The sequence below is a fragment of the Perca fluviatilis genome, chromosome 1 (genome assembly GCF_010015445.1).
Source record: "Perca fluviatilis chromosome 1, GENO_Pfluv_1.0, whole genome shotgun sequence".
In the NCBI taxonomy this organism is placed as follows: Eukaryota; Metazoa; Chordata; class Actinopteri; order Perciformes; family Percidae; genus Perca; species Perca fluviatilis.
This window is the reverse complement of record NC_053112.1, coordinates 11,084,733-11,110,138: the sequence shown is the minus strand read 5'-3', so window position 1 is coordinate 11,110,138 and position 25,406 is coordinate 11,084,733. Positions and strand designations below refer to the sequence as shown.

Genomic DNA, 25,406 nt, shown 5'->3' with positions numbered 1-25,406 from the left:
GAAAACCTGCAAAGAGGCCATCAAAAATCACATTATGTATTGTATGTCTTCTGTGTTTTTTATAGTCTCTTAAAGGCGCTCCAATCTAAAACAAAAATAATGGCGTCTCAGCGTCATTACTGAGCAACTATAACATCATTTTGACAAACATAAATACAAATAAGGGCAATTAAATGTTCACTGTGGTGAATTACCTCTTGCAAGCAAGTTTCAAGTCTCTTCAAGTTGATTTCCATTGTCAACTTGAAGTAAATTAGTTTTGCATTTAATGGACTAATAAGGGCAAACACATTAAAATAATTTCTGATAAAACCTAGCTTGAGGGAAATGATAGAACCTGCACCTTTCAAATGAAAAGAATGCATACACTTGTTTTTTAATTGTGTAGACTGTTGATTTTGACTGATCCATACATTTGGTCCCAACGTACACACACACATGTGCAGCAACCCAGTCTCACAGCAATTTGTGAAATGGTCACGTAGTTTAATCTATTGATTTGTGTACACGGATACATTTATCTCGTATTTTTCTTTTTTAAACTAATGTATTAAGAGCAACTACAGTAGCGAGTAGTATGAAAGGCCGAAAATCTGCGTGGGGAGGATGGCTGGGGTGGTGGATGGGTCAAACAACACAGGACTTTCGCCCAGGAGACTGGGGATCATGTCCCGCGTGTCACGTTTCCTTTCCCCGTTCTTCTTTTCCTAAACCCAACCCAGAATTCTTCCATGGGCCCATCATGGAATTTTTGGCGATCGTGTTCATTTCACGCCCGATTGACAGAAAGAATCGTGCTGTGATCCCGAAAGATGCTTCCCATTGAAATACATTAGTTTCAAAAACGCGCTGACCATCACGAAAAAAAACGAGATAAACGTGTGTACACAAATCACGGTGACTATTTCACGAACTGCCGTGAGACTTTGTTGTGTGCAGGGAGCATCAGTTGGTAAATACCTGGCCCATGGAGCCATCTTCTCCGCCAGCTGCCGACTCAGACAGAATCCTGCTCCTCCTGTAGCGAACCAGAACCGCACTTCCCTCTGAGTGACAAAACACACACACACACACAGATTTTCAGATGCATTATTATGCAGCCACTGTCACAGAAACAGACATATATATATCATTGTTTTTACACAAAATTCCCATCCCTAGTTTCAACGATCGAATGAGCAAATGGGGAGAAATGAAAAGTGATCACGCCTGATGCAAAACTCCAAAAATTGCAGAGAAGCGCACTGCACCAAGAAACACAGTTTGCACTTCATTTTATGGAAAGCTCTGTGTTGCCATAGGGGGGATGCCAACACAAAGGCCAGTGGCCAGCAACACACTATGTTGGTTCAATCAAATAGAAGCAAACAGCATGCAAACAATGACAAAATTATTGCTGCTGTGACAACTTCTCACAGTTGTAAAGCGGCGCCTGTTGGGTATAAATGTTATTCAGTATCCCGGCATCTGATAAGCCGCCAAGGTCCTCTTGGATTGTATTTCATTTTACCCCCTGAAGCACTTCTCCTACACCAACACAGCCTTAAACCTTTTGATCCAGTGCTGTTGCTCTTAAAGACTGAATACTGTAATGCCATTAAGGTGTAAATCACATTCTTCAAATGGGATAACATGTCTTAGTGTGTGTGTGAGGGACAAAGGCTGCCTGACGTTCAAGTGTAATGCTTTTTCCTATACTTCTTATGCCTGACAAGAGCTTTGTACCTGCTTATTTTCTTGTGAGTCTTGTTACCTCTCACACAAACACACACATAGTAACACACATCCGCAGTTACATACACATTTCAATTTTTCACATTTTCAAAGTTTTATTGTCGTATGCACAGAAAACGTTTCCCTGTACAATAAAATTATTCCTTTGCTGTCCATAGAATGCCAAGCAATGTAAAATCTACAATAAATACTACAAATATACAAATCATCTGCAGTATCATGAGTAACCACTAGGGCTGGGCAATATAATATCGATATTATATCGATATCGTGATATGAGACTAGATATCGTCTTAGATTTTGGATATCGTAAAATCGTAACATATTCAGTGTGGATTTTTCCTGGTTTTGAAGGCTGCATTAGAGTAAAGTGATGTCATTTTCTGAACTCTAGCTGTTCTGTTATGTGCCTTTACACACTTTGTCATTAAACCGACATTTCTGATGATTATTTAACAAAAATGTCGTTGTATAAATAATATTTTGTTAAAGCACCAACTGACAATCCTTCAGTATCGTTGAATATTTACATCATGGTATTTGGTCAAGAATATCGTGATATTTGATTTTTTACATATCGCCCAGCCCTAGTAACCACTTTATTTGGGAATAAAGACACCAATCCTAAACTCGCAAAATGAACACAAAATCTGTATGCCCAAAAATATTGAAAAAAAAAAATACACACAGGAATACTAGAAATATTTGACAAACTAGAGATCTTTCGCTCTGATAAACAAACTATGTCTGTAATAGGTAAGAAATACAGAAGAGTGCTTTTCTCACTGACCCTAAAATAATAAAGTGTAATTATTTTCCTTGCCTCTCCTATCTGGTTTCCCTTCAGACTTGTATTGATTGTTTGTTCTTTTCCAAACCACCTGAAATGAATTGCATGTCTTTATCTGCTAACTCTGCCATTTCACAAGATGATGTTTGTTTTATTATCTGCAGTAAAAGTGTTTAGGTGTGTTAAGACGCGGCAGCCAGATTAGGAGTTTAGGGGAGGGCACAAATGACTAGACTGTGCGTGTTTTCTTTCCTTTCCTTTCCTTTTGCTCTGCTGTACGTCTTCTGTCTTAATTTCCTTCCCTTTTATTTCTCCTTACTCTATATTATTACTATATTATTATTTCCAAGTCTTTCTTTCAACTATGTATCCGTGTTTTTTTTCATATTCTTAATTATCTTTTCCTTTACACTTTTCTTTTCCATTTTTCCAACACATCCTCATACCCAAACATCATAGGTTGATTTCCAAAGACTCCCAAAACGACACATACAGCCATTTTATTTACTGCTGCACAGTGGCGGTTTAAACATGTTACCGTAGTAATGTGACCGTTCAATTTAACGTGACCTGGCGCAGTTTCAAACACGTAGCAAACGTTGTGAAATGGAACCAGTTAAGTTTAGGCAACAAAAACAGGTTAGGGTTGGGAAAACATAAGGGATCGGCTTCAGATAAGTCCCGTAAAACTACTAAAAGGAGGCTGTAACGTGACGTCACGGACGTTACTCCGTCACATACTAAGGTTTGTACCCATCCAGTACAGACAAATACTTCACACATCTACAACGTGAGGCAGGTGTGTCAACACATTCTCACTCCCATCGCGTAAAATACGGACGCTTGGTCAGGTGCCTTTGTCGTTATTGACGCTAAAAGTCTCCTTTAGTGTCATATCTAAACACGTTTGTTCGGGACTGGTGTCACTTTTGACGCCGTTAGGTTAAGGAAAAGATCGTGGGTGGGCTTATAAAAGGTACAGTACAGGCCAAAGGTTTGGACACACCTTCTCATTCAATGCGTTTTTTTAGTTATTTTCATGACTATTTACATTGTAGATTCTCACTGAAGGCATCAAAACTATGAATGAACACATATGGAATTATGTACTTAACAAAAAAGTGTGAAATAACTGAAAACATGTCTTATATTTTAGATTCTTTAAAGTAGCCACCCTTTGCTTTTTTTATTAATAAGGGAAATAATTCCACTAATTAACGCTGACAAAGCACACCTGTGAAGTGAAAACCATTTCAGGTGACTACCTCATGAAGCTCATTGAGAGAACACCAAGGGTTTGCAGAGTTATCAAAAAAAGCAAAGGGTGGCTACTTTGAGGAATCTAAAATATAAGACATGTTTTCAGTTATTTCACACTTTTTTGTTTGTACATAATTCCATATGTGTTCATTCATAGTTTTGATACCTTCAGTGAGAATCTACAATGTAAATAGTCATGAAAATAAAGAAACACATTGAATGAGAAGGTGTATCCAAACTTTTGGCCTGTACTGTACGTTTCCGTGACATGCGGGACAAGTTGGGTTTAGTTAAAGAAGAACGTGATAGTTGGGTTTAGGAAAAGAAGAACGTGATAGTTGGGTTTAGGAAAAGAAGAATGGGACAGTTGGGTTTAGGTAAAGAAGAACGTGATAGTTGGGTTTAGGAAAAGAAGAATGGGACAGTTGGGTTTAGGTAAAGAAGAAAGGGACAGTTGGGTTTAGGTAAAGAAGAACGTGATAGTTGGGTTTAGGAAAAGAAGAATGGGACAGTTGGGTTTAGGTAAAGAAGAATGGGACAGTTGGGTTTAGGTAAAGAAGAATGGGACAGTTGGGTTTAGGTAAAGAAGAACAGGATAGTTGGGTTTAGGTAAGGAAGAACGTGATAGTTGGGTTTAGGTAAAGAAGAACGTGATAGTTGGGTTTAGGTAAAGAAGAACGTGATAGTTGGGTTTAGGTAAAGAAGAACAGGATAGTTGGGTTTAGGTAAAGAAGAACGTGATAGTTGGGTTTAGGTAAAGAAGAACGTGATAGTTGGGTTTAGGTAAAGAAGAACGTGATAGTTGGGTTTAGGTAAAGAAGAACGTGATAGTTGGGTTTAGGAAAAGAAGAATGGGACAGGTGGGTTTAGGAAAAATGCCACGCGGGACACAAACCTAGGTCTCCGGGGTGAAAGTCCTGTGTTGTTTGACCCATCCACCCCCCCAACCACCCTCCTTAGATGGAATTTTGGCCTTTCATATTACTCGCTACCGTTGTCCCTCTTAATTCTACGTCATCTTCAAGCGCAGCGTAGCTGCTGATATGATGTTGACCTTGTCTATTTTCACATACATGTTTGTGTTATTTAACACACAAGTAATGTAAAGTATGAAGTTGTGGACTCTTTTTGTGTTTATCATTAGTATACAATATGTTTTACTCTTATCTATTAAAGTGATGGTTCGGAGTAATTCACCTTAGGGTCCTTTGCACCATGACCTCGAGCCAAACACCCCCCCAGAAGCTTTTTTCACCTGGGTCTAACATTGGGAGAGTTAGCTAGAGTAGCGTTATCAGCTGAATAGCTTAGCACAGGGGCTAATGGACCCACGTTTGTATCTTGTAAGTTACCCCACTAATAATGCCCGAAATGATACCAAACGTCTACAAGTAGTACAAATAGGTTATGCTCTCATAAAACGATGGATTGGAAAGTTTGTAAGTACACCAGAAGTTTATGAACACTTGTCTGCTCTCTTCAGCTCTCTGTTGCTGCTGCTGCTACCGGCTGCTACCTGCAGTTAGACGAGTGCTTAGGGCCGTCTACAAATTACTACACCGAAAAGAGTTACAACAAAAATATTTATTAATTCAATGATTAAATAAGGTAATGTCTCCAAACTTACCTCAATTATTACTTGTCTCCTGCTAGTTATACTACAGCACTTACTTAAAAAAAAAGTTAAATTAATAAATATTTTTGTTGCATCTCTTTCGGTGTTGTAATTTGTAAGCCGCCCCTTAACGCTGGTCTTTACAGCAGAAACAACAACAGCAGAGAGCGCAAGCCCGGCCAAATGGTTATTTACATAAACTTCTGGTGTACTTACAAACTTTCCAATCCATCCTTTTATGAGAGCATAACCTATTTGTACTACTTGTAGACGTTTGGTATCATTTCGGCATTATTAGTGGGGTAACTTACGAGATACAAACGTGGGTCCGTAGCCCCCGCGCTAAGCTATTCAGCTGATAACGCTTACTCTAGCTAACTCTCCCAATGTTATACGAAGAAACCAGGTGCTTCTGGGGGTGTGTGGGCGAGTCGTGGTAAGAGGGTGAATTACTCCGAACCATCACTTTAATGGATAAAGTACCAGCAGGTTTTGGAAATATGTCCATCTATAGATGCTCTGTATCATTTTTTGTGTGCATTAAACTTTAAATATTTTTTGAAAGTTAGACAGTGTGGGTGAGTTTCTTTGCTATGTTTGACCTATCCAGCACCCCAACCTGCCTCCTTATACTTCTCCGTTTGCTCTCGGGATAATTTCTACTAGGGGTGGTCTCGGTTCGGAGCGTGTGTGCGTCACATGGTTCGTCAGTACACTGTTAATGTGCACTAACCACTTACTGCCGTAGTGCCCACTTTCGAAACCTATGTTAAAACACTTACCGGAAATGACTTGGGGGATGAGCATGACGAACGCAACACATGGCAGCTGATTGGACGAACGCGTCACGTGGGTCTTGCTGCTCACGAATTTCAAAAGAGACTCTAACGGCGTCTCGTTCTGAATATGATCTCGTATTTTACTAAAATAGTTCAACGAAACATGTTTCTGAAAAAATTTTAAGCGAATTTTGAAGCTGTCTGTTTTTTTTGATCGACAAAGGTCAGTTTAAAAGATTTTCGTCAGATTTTGAGAGGCGCCGAGCCGACCGCTCCTCAAGTGGAGTGTGGAGTGCTGCGGGTCACGTCACATGCAGAAATGTCAAGTGGGAGAGATAAGGAAGGCTGCCCGGAGTTGGAGGATGCGTCAGAAATAAAACAATATATAGAACTGTCACTGTGTGCATGTATTGTGCATCATGCATTCAACATGCTAATTTTTGCTATATATCATATGCTGAAGTATATTTCTGGAGAGTTAAAGATTAAAAGAAAAAATAACAAGAACCGTACAGAACCGAAAACCGTGACCCTAAAACCGTGATACGAACCGAACTGTGGGTTTTGTGAACCGTACTACCCCTAATTACTACAGCCACGAGAGTTCGCCCCCTAACGAGAAATGTAATTGTCGACAGTTATGAGTTGCTTGCATGACGACCCATATGGTCATTTTCTTCTTTCATTTCCTTTCCAATCTTTTTCTTTCCCTTTCCCCATTTCCTGCCTTGTTGTTAGCACCTTTCTGTCTCCCTTCCCATTCATCCTCTTGCTTTTGATTTCTTTCTTATCCTTTTCCTTCCTGTGGATCATTATCTTCTACTTCCTTCCTTTTTGTGTTAAAGGCCATTCCTTTCCTTTAATTTATTTTCCTGCCTGTCTTCCCTCTCTTTTCTTTCCTGCCATTTATGTCCTTTGGCTCTTTCTCTATGAATTCCTTCCTTTTTTATTTTTTTTATTCTAAAGTTCATCCCTTTCCTACCATTTCCATTTATTCCCTTCCGTTCCTTTCTTTGCCTTCTTCTTTCTCCCTTCCACCTCTCCAACCTCACAACAGTGGCAGGAAAATCAAAAAAGACAGTCAGCGAGACGTAAGAAACTGAGATGAAGAGACAGAGAGGGAGCTTGACATTTGTTTTCTTTTTTGTTTTCTCCATCACCCATCTAAACCCGGCGAAGGATGGAGATGATGAAAAGTAGGAAGGAAAGAGGAAAGTGGAAGAGAGCAGTGGGAACAAAAGGAAGGAGGAAGGGAAGGGAAGGGAAGGGAAGGGAAGGGAAGGGAAGGGAAGGGAAGGGAAGGGAGAGAGAGAGACAGAGTTACTACGGAAGCAAATAAATAAATAAAGATCTATTTTTCCGGTGTAAATGGGTGCAATCAGAGAGGAGAATGTGACACAAGGGAGATGTAGAGAGTAATTCCAAGAAATGAGTGAGATAGATTGAAAAGAGCAGGGAGAATGCTATTCAGAGAGCTTGCTAGAACCAGGATGCACTTTAACTCAATAGGAGCATTAATTCTACTGTAAAGCATGTGAACTCAGTGACACACACCTGTAAATAGGTACATGAGTATTCCAAAAACAATATATGTGTGCGTGCGTGCGTGCGTGCGCGTGTTTTACCATACATGTACTTCCATCCATCCATCCATTCATTCTCCCCCATTTCCCGGCAGCACTGATAAGAGTGAAAATAGAAAGTGTGCATTAGGAAAGTATGGATTTTGAATGGCAGTGTTTAACCTGGCTGGGTTGCATTTGGGCACAAGACCAATGAAAAGGGGAACGCAGCTTTGTTTTACAGTTCATTAGTGTCCTTGGTGGAGCCAAAGAGCATCTTAAGAGAGGATAGAAAAAAAGGAAGGAACAAAGAATGGATAGACGGGGTAGAACTGAGAACAAAGGGACAATAACAAAAGAGAGAGAAATTTTAACGTTTTTCAAGAGAAACAACTGACAAACATCTAAAAATGCTTCCGGAAATGTGGACTGTAAACTGGCCAACCATGGTTAAAGGTCCCATAGCATGAAAATTTCACTTTATGAGGTTTTTTAACATTAACATGCATTCCTCCAGCCTGCCTATGGTCCCCCAGTGGCTAGAAATGGTGATAGGTGTAAACCGAGCCCTGGGTATCCTGCTCTGCCTTTGAGAAAATGAAAGCTCAGATGGGCCGATCTGGAATCTGTCCCTTATGAGGTCATAAGGAGCAAGGTTACCCCCCCTTTCTCTGCTTTGCCCGCCCAGAGAATTTGGCTCACCCATGAGAGAGAGACATCATGGCTTTCAAACGAGTAAAGTGGCAGTTGGTCAAGACCACACACCCACACTCCACCTTGCCCCCCCTCTCTCCTCCTCAGACACAGAAATGGCACGTCCTAAGGAAAGCTCATTGTGGGACTGGCTCTAGTGGCTGTAATTCTGCACCAAGGCTGAATTTCGGGAAAGAGACGTCAGATACAGTATTAGGGGACCACTAAGGTCTATATAAAAGCATCCAAAGAGCACCATGTCATGGGACCTTTAAGATTTTATATCTCAAAATGTCCATTGAAAATCCCCTTTGACCTTTGAACTACAAAGTTGTTTTTAAATGCGATGATGGATTATGTTGGGTATTGTCCATACCTTGTCTTTGAAGAAGAAGGGGTTGAAGAGTTGGAACATTAAAATGGTTGGATGTGTGGCTACGAGTGGGAGAAGGTAACCTGTCCACAGGCTACAGGGAAGGACTTTGGTTTGGTTTGAGAGTTAATTTGGTTCCACAGTGAAACATCAGAAAACAGCAAAGAAGCCAGGAAGGAAGAATGCAACAAAGGGATTCATGAGAATCGCTGAGTGAATAACACAGCAGGTCTGTCTTGGTGGGATGGAAAAAAATGAGAAGTCGAAAAGTGAAAAGAAAGAAGAAGGTAGGAATTCATGATGGTAAAGAATCTCGAGAGGCAGGACAGCATGAAAACATAAATTAGTGGAGATATGTTAAAGAAAGTAATGTATCTCAGAGGGGTCCCCCTGCCTTACAGAGTTATCGGCCCCCATAAATTCAATTCAGCATAGGTTTCAGAGGAGTTTTAGTGTGCTGTGGTGCAAATGCTGTTTCAGAAGCCTTTTTACAATCCTGGGGAATAAGCTCTGGGGAAACATAGAAGTAAATGATTTGCCATATCTGGTCTCCTATAAGTCCTGTGACCACACCTAACTGATGATGAGTTCATGCAAAACACCTTCTGGTTCTTACCACCCTTCCCCTGGGCATTGCTGTTTGTCTCTAGGCTTATTTAAGCCTGTAGAATGACATGGTTTGCAAGTTGTGTTGAAGATGGTGCTGACAAAAGCACTCACTTTTTGTCAACTTTTCCCCCAATTTTATCATACCTTGCACGGCAGCTGGATTCTCGCGATGTCACGACATCGCATGAGAATCGCGTGATCATATATCGCACGAAAATCTATCTTGTCAGTCTCACTTTGCCAGACCTTCCTCCACAGCGCTGCAAGGAGAGTCTGGCTAGTCCACACAGCATTCCGGGATAGGAGGAAAAAAACGTGCTCTGGCTTGTTGGCATTTCATTTAAAAAATCCCAATCGTCTTGGGCAACGTTAAGCACCGGGCAGATCCATGCTGCAGCTGCAAAATAGCCTCGGGAAGAAAACTGTTTTGGTGGAACCTGTCAAAGGTTGTTTTAGTCGTGCAACCGAAAACTCAGATTGGACAGATAGTCTAGCTAGTTGTCTGGATTTACCCTGCAGAAATCTGAGGAGCAGTTAACCATAGTCCTCAGAAATCCACCGCAGTTTAAAAGTCCAACATAAAGAAAGCGGAATGTAACGGACATCCGGCCGAAATGAGGGAACGATCCCGGAAATTAAACGTCATTGATATAGACTAGCACATACCAGGCTAAAACTCACATGTAATAGTTTTTTACACTACAGTATAGAACCTTTTCAAAGTGTATCTGTTTACTATCAGAAAATATGTGTTCATTTGATGTCATGAAGTGATGACCTCAGCATTGTACTCAGCATAGCTCTGCCCAGCTTCAGCCAGCGTTATATTACTGCGTTACAGCAAAAAACTGTAATTGCGTTACTTTTGTAACGCGTGTAAGATGAGATTTATTTTGTGACTATTTAGTTAACAGATGACCTTTTTAGGGTTACTGAAATAAGTCACATATTTCCATTAATTGTAGCTTCATAGTGTATTCTGCTCCTTGAATTAACAAGGGAGCTATCTAACATGTTATACCCTGCCTGTAATTCAGTAACAGTTATGTTGGCGGAGGGATATGATGTTGAGATGATGAAGCACATTTTGTTATGAGTCTTGAGTTGTCCTACGCTTGAAGAGTGACCAAGTTACACAGTTGAAACTGTCTCCGTGCTCTTACTCTGTCCACGGCCCAAAAGTACTTATATGTAATAACGACGAGTTAATAGTTCACGCTAACAATAACTAGCGTTACACTCGTTACTCCCAACACTGTGGGTTACATTGAATCAACACTGTGGTACGGTACCGTTGCATTGCCCTCCAGCAGTTCATGAGCAGTGATGGGCTTGTCCAGACTCGGTTTGCCCACGTAGATGTCGCCGTCCTGGGGAAAGGCTGAGAGCAGGGAGAGGAGGGCCTCCGGGTGCACGTAGTTATCATCGTCCACATGACAAAACCACCTGAGGAGCCCCAGGAGAAGAACAGAACAAAGACGCAGTTAAAATATGTAAACTGGTTTGTTTTAACAGTCTGGGTTTCTGTGCTCCTCTCCATTCCTACTGTTGATGTCTGCAGCTAGCAGATCAGATATTCAATAGCAATTTTCCTCCTTTTTGGTTTCATTCTTGCATTGAATGAATCCAACGCCGGAAGAATTGAAAATTGCTTGAACCTCAAATCAACATTAGCTTTGTTTTTCTTTTAAGGACTAAAGTTTGTGGTTTATCATTGTGCCTGAGTTGTGTCTTTTTATTTCAGTGTATACACTGAATATGCTCACAGGAGGAAATGTAAGTCTACCACAGGAAATAATTCCTCAAAACCAAAAGTCCAAGGTTTACTTACTACTGGGGGCTTGGGGGGTTTGGCCAAAAAATTAAATCTTGATTTTTTTTTTTTTTCAAACTTGGGGTAGATTCCAAAATGCAAGAGGAGTAAAACATGATTGAAAAATCATATGTTTTAGGACTTCATGTGGAATACAGAAGAACATTTATAATAACAAACTGGCATCACTTGGAGCTGTCGTGACTCAAGACAGCTAATGTAGCCAGCTATTAGCTATGTTTCTTTTAGACTAAAAACAAACTTTTTGTGCACGTTTTAAAAAAATGAATTTTTATGATGTATAGGTCTACATTTTACACATAGTATAAAAAACATATATTCCAATTAATTTGATGTATCCCCCAGCCTACACTTCCTATTTCTGGAACTTTCAACTGTGTCCCACTGTCTTCTTTGTTTCTATGGTGTCATCATCACCACGCGGTGGACATGGAGTTTAAGATTACTAATGTTTTTATGGGGGAGAGCATAACCCTTGGCTGTATTCAAGGATCAGAAAAAGTCAGAAAAGGTTCTGAAAAAGCTAGTGAGTGAACCTTAGAATAATGTATCACAGATATGTGTTATTAGTCCCAGTTGAAAGCTTTTTTTCCTAAGTAAATTTCAAAGACTTCCTTTCAGGAAGAATTTGTAAGTAGAGGAAAGAAATACAGGGGAAAAACAACGGCACTTCTATTAATAATAAATTTAATTTTATATAGCGCTTTTCACAAACTCACTTCTGTCTTCTTTTGTCTGTCTGGATTACCTGTTATCTCCATACATGAGTTTCACTGTATTCTGTGAGTAATACAGCTTTCTTCTGCCACCTTAATGACTGGACACAATGTCAAAGCCTCATTCCAAACCATACACACATTTACAGCAAAATCAGAGTCCAAATGACAAAGCTTCTGGTACCAAACTGAAGTGGTGGCTTTCTTCCTTTGCCATCCTTATGGCTGTCCAACAACACGAAAGGCTTCCTTCCAAACCAAACAGCCTCACTTCCCTTTCAGTCCAAATAACAAAGTGGGCCCTGGAAACCAAACTGAAACGCTCTTTCATTTTCTCTGCCACGCTAATGACGACAGCAGTCAAAGCCTCAGTCACACACCAAACGCAAGCTGTCGAGCCTCATCGTATTTTCCACAAATCAAAAATATGAACAAATATCAACAACACGTTGTTCAGTATACTGGCAGCCTAAAGCGGTGTCGTGAGTTAAAACCAAGTAAACAAAAAAAAATCCAAATGACTCACAGAGTATGATCTAATACACAATGTGGCCCTCTCCAAATACTACTTTTATTCTACTGTCATATTATTTTTTATTTTATTGCTTTGGAAATGAGTTAAGTTAAACAATAATTGATTCCTTTGGCCACTCGGGGGCAGCAGAAACAAGCTATCAACACAACACTGACATGTCATCACCATGAATTGATATTGGCAAAATTGTTAGTGAACAGCAGCCTATTTACACATCAGCAGATAAAGAGAAACAACAGCACTGAAGCTAATGCAAGTATGGTATTCACTCTCCTTCTTAACTCTGATATGGTCTCCGCTAACTTGAGAGAGAGAAACATCTCACTGTTTAGCTGCTACATGCACCTCGACGTTCATTGCTAGTCGCTAACGTTGTCTGTCTGGCGTTTGGTGCAAGCAATATCTGCTTGTAAAGAGTGAGAAGGAGGACTGAAGACAAAATCTAAGAAGCATGCTTTTGTACTGCCCACGCTGTTTGAATTAACATGTGACCTCTGGGAAATACTGCGCAACGAAGATGTTGGCAAGATAAAAAGATGTACTCCTGTTAAGAATCTGTCTAACCCCAGATGATTAACTTGTTTGATTTCTCCTCGCACCACCTGACGCGGTAACAGCCCAATTTCCCCACAGTGATTATATTAACGTTTCTAATCTTAATCCGATCTTCAAAATCCAGTGTAGGCAGGATGACAGACGGACCTTAATTTGTCTCACCTCTTGTCTGAGGCCATGAAGCCGTCGTACTCAGCGGACATCTTGCAGGACAGAGCCTGCTGGCTGTGATCCGACTGGCAGCCTGTTACCACCATGTTATAACCTGGACAATGAGAGACAGAGAGAGTGTTTGATTCATTCAACTTGATTTTCTCAGTTTCACAGGTATTACACATAATTATCATGTAGGCCAGATATTGATGATTATTATTATGGAGAGAGAAAGTGGAGGCGAGATGGGAGATTGTGAGGAATAGATTAGGGAGAGCTAGAGAATGAAGGAATCAGGGATGATAGCATTTCTTATTTTAACCCTTGTGTTGTGTTCTTGTCGATGCATGCACTTGTTGTCCTCCTCCCCGGGCTTTTTTGTAATTTGTTTCTAAGCTTTTTAGACATTTTCGACACTTTTTTTCACTACCACCACTAGTTTGGAATGGAATCAATTGTCAATAAACCTCATTCGTATGAAATTATGTCTACTTTCTGAGTTAATAAAAAAAAGCTGAAATTCTGAATTATTTTGACTGATAGTTATCACAGACGTAAAGTTTAGTAAAGTTTTGTTTTTCTTCAAATGCTATAGCATGAAATAAAACACCCTAAACTCTCCCCCATCCATGTTTTTGGGCAATTTGGTTTTAAAGACACCAAACTTTCTGGTAAAAAAAATTTGAAAATGGGTCAGATTTCGACTGAGAACAACAGGAGGGTTAAGCTTTGAATGTGAATTTAGGGAATAAGACCTAACAATGGAAAACAGCGCCAGGCCAGAAGTACATAAAAGTATGTGTCCACATCATGTTATCAATCAATTTCATGTTGATCTAGATGTAAATTTGAGATTTTGTGTGTAAATTAGATTCAAGATTGCTGCTTACCTTCTGAATGCAAGTCCACATCCTCCGTGTCTGTGAAAATGAAAGTCTAGAACAACAACGAGAAATAAAGGGATTTAAATACACCAGCTTTGATCATATCTTTCTTCTTCTGCACAACAGTAGCAGAACGTCCTGAAAGCACCTTCATTAAGGACTAAACACACAAACACACTCTCTCTCCCACACACACACACACAGACAAACACACAGGATCAATATCATTTTGAATGGAGCAAATTCAAAGCGACGGAAACAAAGTTCCCCAATGTGAGCTAAAAATGTTACTGCACACAAATGCAGAACACACACACACACACACACATACACACACACACACACACACACTTATGATCCAAAGTGGTCCGGGAATCACTATATGGCAGAGTCAATTTGTTTTTTGGCAGATGTATGATTCAAATAAGTCTCAAATCACACACATTCATAAACAGCTTGCTGATACTCTCACAGCCCACAAACTTTGTTCTTACAGTCACTCAATCAGATAGATAGATAGATAGATAGATAGATAGATAGATAGATAGATAGATAGATAGATAGATAGATAGATAGATAGATAGATAGATTTGTATTTCCCTTTGTAGTACAACACTGACCTCTGGTGGTGTAAAATTGTAAAAATATTTGACCATTGAAGCTCCCAAGCAGCAGATTACATTTTATTTTACTCTTTTTAGAGGAAAAGATTTTATATAATCGAAAGTGAACGAAAAATAAAATAGTAAAAGTTTATAGTTCATAGTTATGCCTATGTCTATCCAAGTCCAGAAAGAAACTTAACATACCATTAGACAAAGAAGAAATTGTAGAAAAATGTAATATTGTAATATATAATAGCTCTTTTATATTTTAAACAGAATTCAATTAAGTTCAATTAAAATGTCTTCATTCAGCTCTCAAGGGACATTGTGAGGGACCTTGAGTGAGTTTGCAAAGACACACACATGAAACATTTTTAGTCATTAACAATTTTTTTTTTTATTTAAAGTGATAAGGTAAGTAAATCATTTAAAGACGATTCAAATGTTATTGGAAAAATAGGACCATATCTGCTAATTTCCCTGCAAAGATATATCATATTATCTGGCTGTTCTTTGACTCAAATGCCAAGTCATTCACGATTCCTTTCAAATTCACCAACATTTCAAAACCAGTTGGAATCCTGCACTAGTTTCATTTAGCAGACACTCCACACACAATATACACATATTTATGGTGCATGATTCACTGAGACTGAGGAGGCTTATAACAGGGGATTTAAACTGGCAACCCTTGCGTCACACTCCATCTCTGCAGACCCTCAGGCTAAACCGTGCGGTGTTTGAATTCCTTTGCCAGGCAGGCACTAAATAACCTCAGAGCAGGACAAATCACCCGTTGGATAAGATAAACACAAACCATAACTCATGTTTTATTCAACACCTGCAAATGTATTAGTGTGCCTGTGAGTTTTGGCTGAAATACAATAAAACTAAAACTCTTTCAAGCATACTTTTGAAGCTCTGTCAAAGTAACTACAACATAATACACACTGAGAGGTAGATACAGTTAATTGCTTTTGCTATTTATTTATTTTAGTCACACCATCAGATTAATATTTAATGCCAACACCTATATTGTATGCTTGGCTGTATTGAAATTCAAAATGAGTGATCAAAGTGACCAAAAAAGTTAGAGGTGACAGAAGGTTGTCTTCCCCGACCATGTCTGAGCAGGTCCTTTTGTTTTCCAAAATGTTGGTGTTTATTTAGTGTATTAACAATTGAGAGCATTTTCAAAAATATGTTTTTTGGGTTTGAAGAAGCATAGTGTGAAGGGAAGGTCAAATAGAAAGAAGAACTGTACATAAAAATATTCAAATCTAAAGTATGAGGGAAAAGTTACAGCATTAATAGTGTATCTAAAATGGGGGCAGCAGTTTTTAGAAAGACAAAAATAAATAAAATGCAGCAAAAATATTATTTTAAATGTTGTTAAACCATTGTATTTATATGTAGTGAATTGCAAATGATAGAGAAGCCAAGAGATGTGACTTGTGACTGATAGGCGAGAGTGTGTGTGTGTGTGTGTGTGTGTGTGTGTGTGTGTGTGTGTGTGTGTGTGTGTGTGTGTGTGTGTGTGTGTGTGTGTGTGTGTGTGTGTGTGTGTGTGTGTGTGTGTGTGTGTGTGTGTGTGTGTGTGTGTGTGTGTGTGTGTGTTTTAAAGAGACAGAGATATATAAAGAGGTGATAGTCAGAGGATATAGAGTGTGAAGCGATCAGGGTGTGACATTTTTTTCCCACGGTACAGAGAGACACTGAATGTATGATAAACGTGTGTGTGTGTGTGTGTGTGTGTGTGTGTGTGTGTGTGTGTGTGTGTGTGTGTGTGTGTGTGTGTGTGTGTGAGATCTTTAGACGGAATGAATAAGTGAGGTGCAGTGAGAGAGAAGCTTTCCAGACTGCCTGACAGGCAGCTCCAGCTAATGACTGTAATCCCTAGATTACATGATCAGATTAGAAAATATCATCCAGTTATAACTTTTAAAAAAGCAAGCGGTCTGTTATTTTATATGGATGACAGCAATATTTCTAATTTCATGAACTTTTCATGGCCAAAGAGTTGAGTTCAGAAAGAGGACTTTGGAGAGGGAGGAGCTTTTGAATCGTGGCTAGTAATTGTATTGCAGCCATCCAATAGAGGGCGACATTGCTACTGTTTCATCCAGATGTGTATGTGTATGTTCTTGTTCTCCTACCTTGTGAGGTTTTGAGTTTAAGACCTTGAGAGTGAGGCCAGTCCACACTTCTAGGTGTAGGAGTAGGCCTGTTATGGGGACAATAACCTATTCACACACTCACATTGTGGGCACTTCCTGTCCATCTGGGGACAGATAAAACTTAGCCCACAAGCTTAACTAAAGAACATCTTTGAATCACACGAGTCGCTGCGCCAAATCCGGCCAGGGGCATTAAGTGTGTGCGTGGAGGGGCTCCATATCCATTTTAGAACTTGGCCTTTATTTTGATGTCAACTACACACCTGTTAAGTTCTGTGACTGTATCTTTCCCAGTTGTCGGGGCAGGAGCGTGAAGTGGGGGAGCCGAGGCTGTTGCTCGGACCACACACATTTTTTTAACTCTGCCTTCATTTTGATCCGAAGTACACACACAAAGCCACAAGATAAAACAAAATGAACGGCATCAGTGTTGCAGCTGGTAATCATTGATTGTTAATTATTGTACTTGACTTTAGGTTTTTAGGTTAAAGGTCCCATGACATGGTGCTCGTTGGATGCTTTTATATAGGCCTTAGTGGTCCCCTAATACTGTATCTGAAGTCTCTGTTATATAGACCTTAGTGGTCCCCTAATACTGTATATGAAGTCTCTTACCCAAAATTCAGCCTTGGTGCAGAATTGCAGCCACTAGAGCCAGTCCCTCAATGAGCTTTCCTTAGTATGTGCCATTTCTGTGTCTGTAGCTATTGAGGAGGAGAGGGGGCAAGGTGGAGGGTGGGGGTGTGGTCTTGACCAACTGCGACTTTGCTCGTTTGAAAGCCATGATGTCTCTCTCTCATGGGCGGGCCAAATTCTCTGGGCGGGCAAAGCAGAGAAAGGGGAGGTAACCTTGCTTGTTATGACCTCATAAGGAGAAGATTCCAGATCGGCCCATCTGAGCTTTAATTTTCTCAAAGGCAGGGCAGGATACCCAGGGCTCGGTTTACACCTATCACCATTTCTAGCCACTGGGTGACCATAGGCAGGCTGGGGGAACGCATAGTAATGTTCAAAAACCTCAAAAAGTGAAATTTTCATGCCATGGGACCATTAATACTAGGTTTAGTTTGACAAAATATTCTGGACTAAATGACCTGTTTCTGTTTCTTCCAGGAATTTCAACCACATTTAATGACCTTCATCAGAGGATGGGTCTTTGCTGAGTTGTCATGAAAATGCATTGAAAAGTGATTATTACTTCACTAATTCCTTAGCAGTGTACGAATTAAATCAACAGAATGAAAGTGTGTTGTAAGTGTGCAAAGCTGTGTGCTTTAACAATGATACTGCATCACAGTGTTCCTTGCTGTGTATGTTTCTATATTAAAGTAATTCATCTCCATAATATTCTCTCAGCTGCACTCTAAAAGAAAGGCTGCATCATCTATTGAAGCACAGTTTTACTGTACCAACCAGTACCTCCATCAATTCTTAACACTCTTCTACTTTACCGTTGTCCATTCCTCCCTCTCATCCCTCTAGCAGAAAGAGGAGGAGGAAGTACAAACGTACATGGATCAATCCTCGTCACCACTATGACCAAGACAACCACCATCAACATCTACCACAGTAAAACCCTGAGAAAGGGCCACCATCACAGTTTCCTCCCCTCCGGTCATAACTCAAACCAAACTACGTGCACTGAAATCAGTCAACCTGGGCCGAGGAACAAAAATGGCAGACCATCAGCACGGAGCGTCTTGTAAACAGAGATTGAGAAGACATTTTACTGAGGTCAGGAAGACATGCATGAATCTCGGCTTGTTTTTTACGCTATTAAAGGGCCATTAAGTAAGATTTGTACTGCCCCATAGCACAAAATGACAGCAATACATCTGGATAAGGCTTCTTGATCAATACTTCAAGATTTCATTGGCTGTGTGATTTAATTGGCTTGCTTTCTGCAATCTGGCATTTGGACCTTAACTATTTTCAACTGGGGCATATTAAGATATCGCAGGGGAACTTTAATGAGAGTGAAGGAGAGGAAATCATTTTAATTACTTTATATTGATTTATCTAGTTGCTTAGCAGATTTAAGCAAATGACCTGACAGCAAGATTTTATGTTTAACGTTATTCATTTTTACAACATTATAATATATTTAAGTGAATGAACAAAGCTTTAAAAGAATAGTTGGGAAATGGGAACTATGCTAACTCGCTTTCCTTCTATAGATGAGAAAACTGATACTACGTTTATGTCTACATGTTAAGTGTGTGGCTGGAGCCAGAGGGTGATTAGTCTAGCTTAGCATAAAAAGATAAAGAAAAAAACAGCTCACCTGCGTCTCTGTTCACCACAAACAGTAATGTAAAAATGACAATTTGCAGTTTTACAGTGAAGTCATCTGCTGTAATAGCCAAGAGTAGGGACTTCCCAGAGGCTTGTCATTACAGTGACGGAGATACTGCACACAGAGTCTAAAGGTAAAGTCTACTCCAAGGAGCTGGAAAGGAGGCATCGGCCGATAGTCGAACCTCAGATTGAAGAGGAACAATGCGCATTCTATCCTGGCCGTGGAACGACGGACCAGCTCTTCACTCTTGCAAGGATCCTGGGGGCGGGGAGGGGGGACCTGGGAGTATGCCAATCCGGTCTACATGTGTTTTGTGGATCTGGAGATGGCGTATGACCTGGTCCCCCCGGAGATACTGTGGTAGGTGCTGCGGGAGTATGGGGTGAGGGGTTATCCAAACCCTGTACGTCCAAAGCGAGAGCTGTATCCGGGTTCTCAGCAGTAAGTCAGACTCGTTCCAGTTGACTGATAACTGAGGGCTTCACTCACACAAACCTTACTCTTAACACACGTTTACCACCTTTTCCTCTTCATTAAGCATCCATTTTAACAATAACTGTTGCTACTCTGAGGCCAAACACTGCAACTCTTCAACATTAACATTTAACAACATTTCATTAGACAACACAGCCGCTAGAGAAATAACACTGGATACCAGCAGCCAGAGAAATTACAGTACAATATGGTTGAAATGAAAATGTCCTAAAAGTTTTTGGAAGGCAGCCACAGAGTTTCTTCAATCCACCACAGCTGATACTGATATTATTTTGTGTGAAGTCACTCAAATTATTCAAACTGTAAACATTAATTTCTGTATTGGTGTTTGATGGTAGTGTTTTCTTTGTGTGTTCTTTGTGACGGTGTGTGTTGTCAGTGTTGGGGAAGTTGACTTTCTACGTGAACTAGTTCAAAGTTCAGTTCACAAATTTTAAAATGAACTAGTTCAGTTCATAGTTCATACTTCAACATTTTGAACAAAGTTCACAGTTCCATAAATGAACTAGTTCATAGTTCTTTTTTCCATATGTTGCCGCGAGCTATTATTTTTCAAAGTTATTGCCACAGCCCATATTGAACCACAGACAGCAATTATTTTATCAGTTTTAACCCCTTAACGCCGACTGTCGCTAATTTGCATCAAACCCCTTCCATTCCGACTGCCGGCGAGATACCGTGTGTATTCCCCCCAATGCTGGTTTGTTTACATGCGATACATACCTCGGAACCTTTTGCATGCACTGGTTTCTCGTAGGACCAGTCGGAGTGGGAGATACATCCGGTTCACGGAAGCGAAATTAAACCTACCCCTACCCCTACCCCTAACCCTAAAGAAACTACTGTCAATGTTAGGGAGTAGGAGAGTGTTTTCTTTCTTGCCGTTGTCAAAATCCATGTATTTGTCAATTACAGTTTAGAAGTTCTAACAACTTTGTGACATGAATGAAATCTACTATGTTTTATTAATTTTACCATTTTGTAAAGAATTTTACCATAATGCCTGTTGTCGCTAATTTGCATCATACCTAAATTTATATCTATTCCATATGCTATAGACAAATTAACAATCTCAACTTAATTTAGCATCAGTTTGGAGCCAGAAACACACATAATATTTTGTTTATATAATTGTGAATAAATTCAGGCGTCAAGGGGCTAAGACTGAAACTACGCGTCAGATTTAATCTTCATATCCAATCAGTTCAACGTGCCGTTTCAGGTTTACTGTGGATGTGACTGAAGGGCGGATTTTCTTTTTGAAAGGCGGCGGGCAAAGTTTGCACAGAAATGTACGATTTTTCGCATCCTCCCCGAGTTTAAATGATCATACGACGCCTCCTTGCTGCTTCGTCGCGTCCACGCTGCTTTTTGTTTTGATGATGTATGCAGCGGTGCAACACTAGTGGCTGGTGTTGCCAGATTGGGTGTTTTTTCCGCTACATATTAAAGTCTGTTTACGGTGTGTTTTAGCCGTGTTTTTGCCTGGAAGGCTCTATAGAAATCTGGCACCCTATTGAACGAAGTTAAACTGAGAGAGCGTGCCGTTCACAGACACCAGAATGAACGGGTTCATAGTAATGTTCATCAGGCAGTAATAGGCTACAATATGTTACAAAATATGAAAGAGAAAAAGAACTATCGTTCAATGAACGCGTTCAGGCACACCACTGTGTGTTGTCTCGATCAGGATTGTTCTTAGTGTTTGGCTGCACTGAGACTGTTTTGACACGTGTGTTAAGAGTTGTGTTGTTTGGAATACGTTTTGCAAGTGACGTGAATTGTTTAGCTCAGGTGACTGTTGGTAATGCAGACTGTGGTTAGAGTTTTGCACATGTGGATTCAGTTGTGACCACTGTCATTTAGCAATCAGAAAAAAAAAAATCGGCCTCTGCTGTAATTCATGTTTTGCACTAAACACTGCAAACCTTAGCATGCAAACACGCTAAGCGACGCACTTGCTAAACATCATCGCGACATCATGTCAGCATTGCAAATGAAAGCACGTTAGCATGCTGACATAAGCATTTAGCTCACAGAACTGTGCCTCACAGAACTGCTAGCATGGCTGTTACCTTTCCTCTAGTCTGTATTGATGACGTTTCATGTCTGGGATTGTTTTGGTGCTGCCGGAAATTCTGCTGGATGTCCTTCATTTCGGCCGGATGTCCGTCACCTTCCCCTTTATTTGTGTTGGCATTTTAAACTCTGGTGGATTTATGAGGACTATGGTTAACTGCTCCTCAGATCTCTGCAGGGTAAATCCAGACAGCTAGCTAGACTATCTGTCCAATCTGAGTTTTCTGTTGCACGACTAAAACAACTTTTGAACGTACACATGTTCCACCAAAACAAGTTCATCCTCGAGGCTATTTTGCAGAAGCATTGTTGCTCCGTCCGGGGCTTAGCGCCAACCAAGACGATTGTGATTGGTTTAAAGAAATGCCAATAAACCAGATCCCTTTTTTCTCCCATCCTGGAATGCTGTGTGGGCTAGCCAGACCTTCCTCTGCAGTGCTGTGGAGGAAGGTCTGGCAATGCGAGACTACCTTTCATCAGATGATCGTACTTAGACCGTTGACCTGGGCGCTGTAAAAATGATTTAGGGGACCCAGACCTGGATAGGGACCATAGATCATTTTAGGGATCAAATAAGTCAATGTTAGGGGACAGTTTCTGTTGCAATGCTCCTGTTTCAGGATGGAAGCAGATTAGCTATTTGCCGAGCTGGTTAGAAATTACTCTTCACCCTGTAAAATGGACAAAGTGTGTGTGTGTGTGTGTGGGTAAAATGAGGTTCATTCTTTTTGCAGTCTGCCTTCCCACTTCCTGTTCTATGACCAGCTTCCGTTTCAGTATTGTTAACAGAGTTGCTACACAGCGGCTGCTTCCCCTCGGTCCAGACAACCAGCCTGCACAGCTTCCTGTGTGTGTGTGTGTGTGTGTGTGTGTGTGTGTGTTTTCTTGTATTGCTGCGTCTATACTTGCATCTTTGTGTGTTCATGGGTAGGCTATATATATAAGTGGGTCTGTTTTTGTGTGGGTTACGTATTCTCAAATACAAGAACTGGCTAAGCACAGATAGAACAATCTTGTGTTTTGTCTTTGTAGTGAGAAAGAGGAATACACTATTAGTATGTTCCTCTTTCACTCTTAAAATCATGCCTCTTATTTCTAACAGCACAAGCAACAGCAAAGACAGAAAACAAGAAGATCACTTCTCATCTGTATTACTTTGTTCCGTGAAACACAACATTGAATCATATTAAAAGTGTATTCCTTTGAAAGAGATTTATAAAGTGCTTTGTTACAAAGCGGTCTTTCACTCTGCCATAAAGAAATGTTCCTAGTAAAGTGTGTGTGTGTGTGTGTGTGTGTGTTTGTGTGTGTGTGTGAGAGAGAGAGAGAGAGAGAGAGAGCAAAAAAAACTAAATCAACTAAACTGAAAGAGAAGATGGGGAGAAAAATGGGCCACTGCTACCTGCAAAGCAGCACTCAATACCATAACTCTTGTATGCTCAAAATCTTAAGCTGATCTGTAATAAATCCTTTTAAACTGGACTGATGGCAGAATAACTGATACTTCAAAGACAAGGCTTTCTAATAGGTTTGTTACTTCCTGACTGAGCCTCAAAAGCTCACTCATGTCAGATCTTTCACACAAAAAAATACCATACCTAATGTCACCTTCCCTGGAGCCTTTAAACTAATCTAAACCCTTAAACAGTGATGAGCGTTATATTTTGAGTTTGGAAATTCCGTCTACATCTCTGCGAGCCGTAAATGTTACAGGTGCAGGTAAGAAAACTGGCCGAAGTTGTGCTTTTTACAAATTGGTATTCAGAAAGTTTTCATATGTATGTTGTTTACTAAACTTAACTTTAATCAGCCAAAGTCAATCATCAGACCTGCAGTTTCAAAGCAGGAAGGAAGTGAATGCTTTCATTTCATCATACAGGCCTTATGATGAAATGAAAGCATTTAGCACATGACTTCTTTTAGGCCAAAGATGGCTCAGATATCTAGATTTTTTTTGTATTCAATAAATGTATAATATAATGACTTTAAACACGTTCGGGAGTTTCATCCTAAATCTCTGGTTCAACATTTAGCCAAATATATATATATATATTATTAAATATATATTCAAAATAAACAGAGACAGTTGGCTTACATATGAACATAACTTTGGTGCAGGTGGCTTTGAGTGACAGCAGCAGCTGAGTGTCTTAATGCAAGACTTTTCAGAGCAGCCCACAACAGCACGGACACAACAGACACTCACGTGCGCCTTGGTTCTGGAGATCCACGTCTCCAACAGGAGCGCAAGACGCGTCTTGTGGAACCTCCCGGTGGTCTTCACGGCGACGAAGATGTCCTCCAGCTTCAGTTTTGGCTGGGTGACATGTGCAACTCCGGAGGCTGGGTGTCCTCCGTTCCCGGTGCTGCTGCTGCTGCTAGACGGGGTCTGTGCGTCCGTGGCCGGGGATGGAGCCCGATGGATGGGGCGCGGAAGAACAAATGGTGACGGATGGTGAGCCACGCTGAGCTTTGGAGGGCTGCTGGTGCGTAATTGAAAGTCCACATAGAGAATAATGAAGATGGTGAGAATCAAAACGGGCAACCTCCGACGTATCCATTTCTTCTGCATGATAGAACTAAGTTATTTACATTCCATAAAGTGTGAAACCCATGTTCTTGGTCCCCTCATATAAAATGTCTAATTTCGTGGTGGTTCCTCCATCACCTCTCCGTCTTCCTTCTTCAAACTTTTTCATCGGTGTTCCTCATTAATCAATTTGCATGACTGTAGGAGACTTGGACTGGAGAGGGTTTATCAGAATAATTTAATAATCACTTTTTAAGTATTTCGCCTGTTTTAAAGAGGCACTCCAGCAGCATGGCAATAAGACAGATGTTCCTCTCATTTTCTATAACGCCGCTGTCACTCGGATATATGACTTTTGTCACAGTCCCAGCTCTGCCCACCCAATGTCACCAGTGTCAAGCTACACGGAATCAAATTATGAGACTTCCTGGCTTAGATTTCAAAATAAACTACAACAGTGAAAATTATAGTATACTTCCGGTTACAAACTGCCCTTTTATTTGAGAGTACTAAATAAAAAATGCACATGGAAATATGAGTAAATAGTAGGCTATATTTGAAGAAGGAATTTGTTGTTTTTCTGACTCATAGCACACATTTCAAACCACTTAAATGCAGCATATTTTTGCACATTGTCTGTTTGTCTGTTGTTTGTTTGGTTGTTTGTTGGTTTGTTTTTATTGTGAAAAAACTGCTGCTGTAATAAGTGAATTTCCCCATTGGATAAATAAAGTATTATCTAATCTATCTAATCTAATCTAATCTAATATTGCACTGGTGCCAACCTCTTGTACTTCACAAGCAATACTCACAATGACTACAGAGGTTGCATACTTCAATGAGTTGTGTTTAACCAAAGAGTGATATCCCCCTTTTGAATTGTTTATTTATTTATTTTTTATATTTTCTAAGAATCCTGAAGAAAAGTATTCGGTAACACTTTACTTGAAGGTATCTACATAAGAGTGACATGACACTGTCATGAACACATGACACTGTCATGACATATGAACCCTAACCCTAACCATAACCATAACCGTAACCAAACTTGTCATGACAAAAACCGAATGACACTTACTGACAGAAGCGTTATGTCATAAAAGTTTATGACTTGTTTATAATGTTTATG

The 25,406-nt window shown here is 40.2% G+C and overlaps 1 protein-coding gene across 1 annotated transcript in view; it reads right to left on the bottom strand.

Annotated features, from left to right (window-relative positions):
• Nucleotides 1-24,646, bottom strand: part of mfng (MFNG O-fucosylpeptide 3-beta-N-acetylglucosaminyltransferase) — a 33,841-nt gene extending 9,195 nt beyond the window's left edge. The window contains exons 1-5 of the mRNA XM_039816214.1: nucleotides 23,954-24,646; nucleotides 14,099-14,144; nucleotides 13,218-13,320; nucleotides 10,708-10,861; nucleotides 961-1,046 (exon numbers count right to left, since the gene is read on the bottom strand). Coding sequence (XP_039672148.1) covers nucleotides 961-1,046; nucleotides 10,708-10,861; nucleotides 13,218-13,320; nucleotides 14,099-14,144; nucleotides 23,954-24,319 — 755 coding nt within the window. The 5' untranslated portion in view covers nucleotides 24,320-24,646. The remainder of the gene's footprint in view (nucleotides 1-960; nucleotides 1,047-10,707; nucleotides 10,862-13,217; nucleotides 13,321-14,098; nucleotides 14,145-23,953) is intronic.
• Between the last annotated feature and the right edge of the window lie 760 nt (nucleotides 24,647-25,406).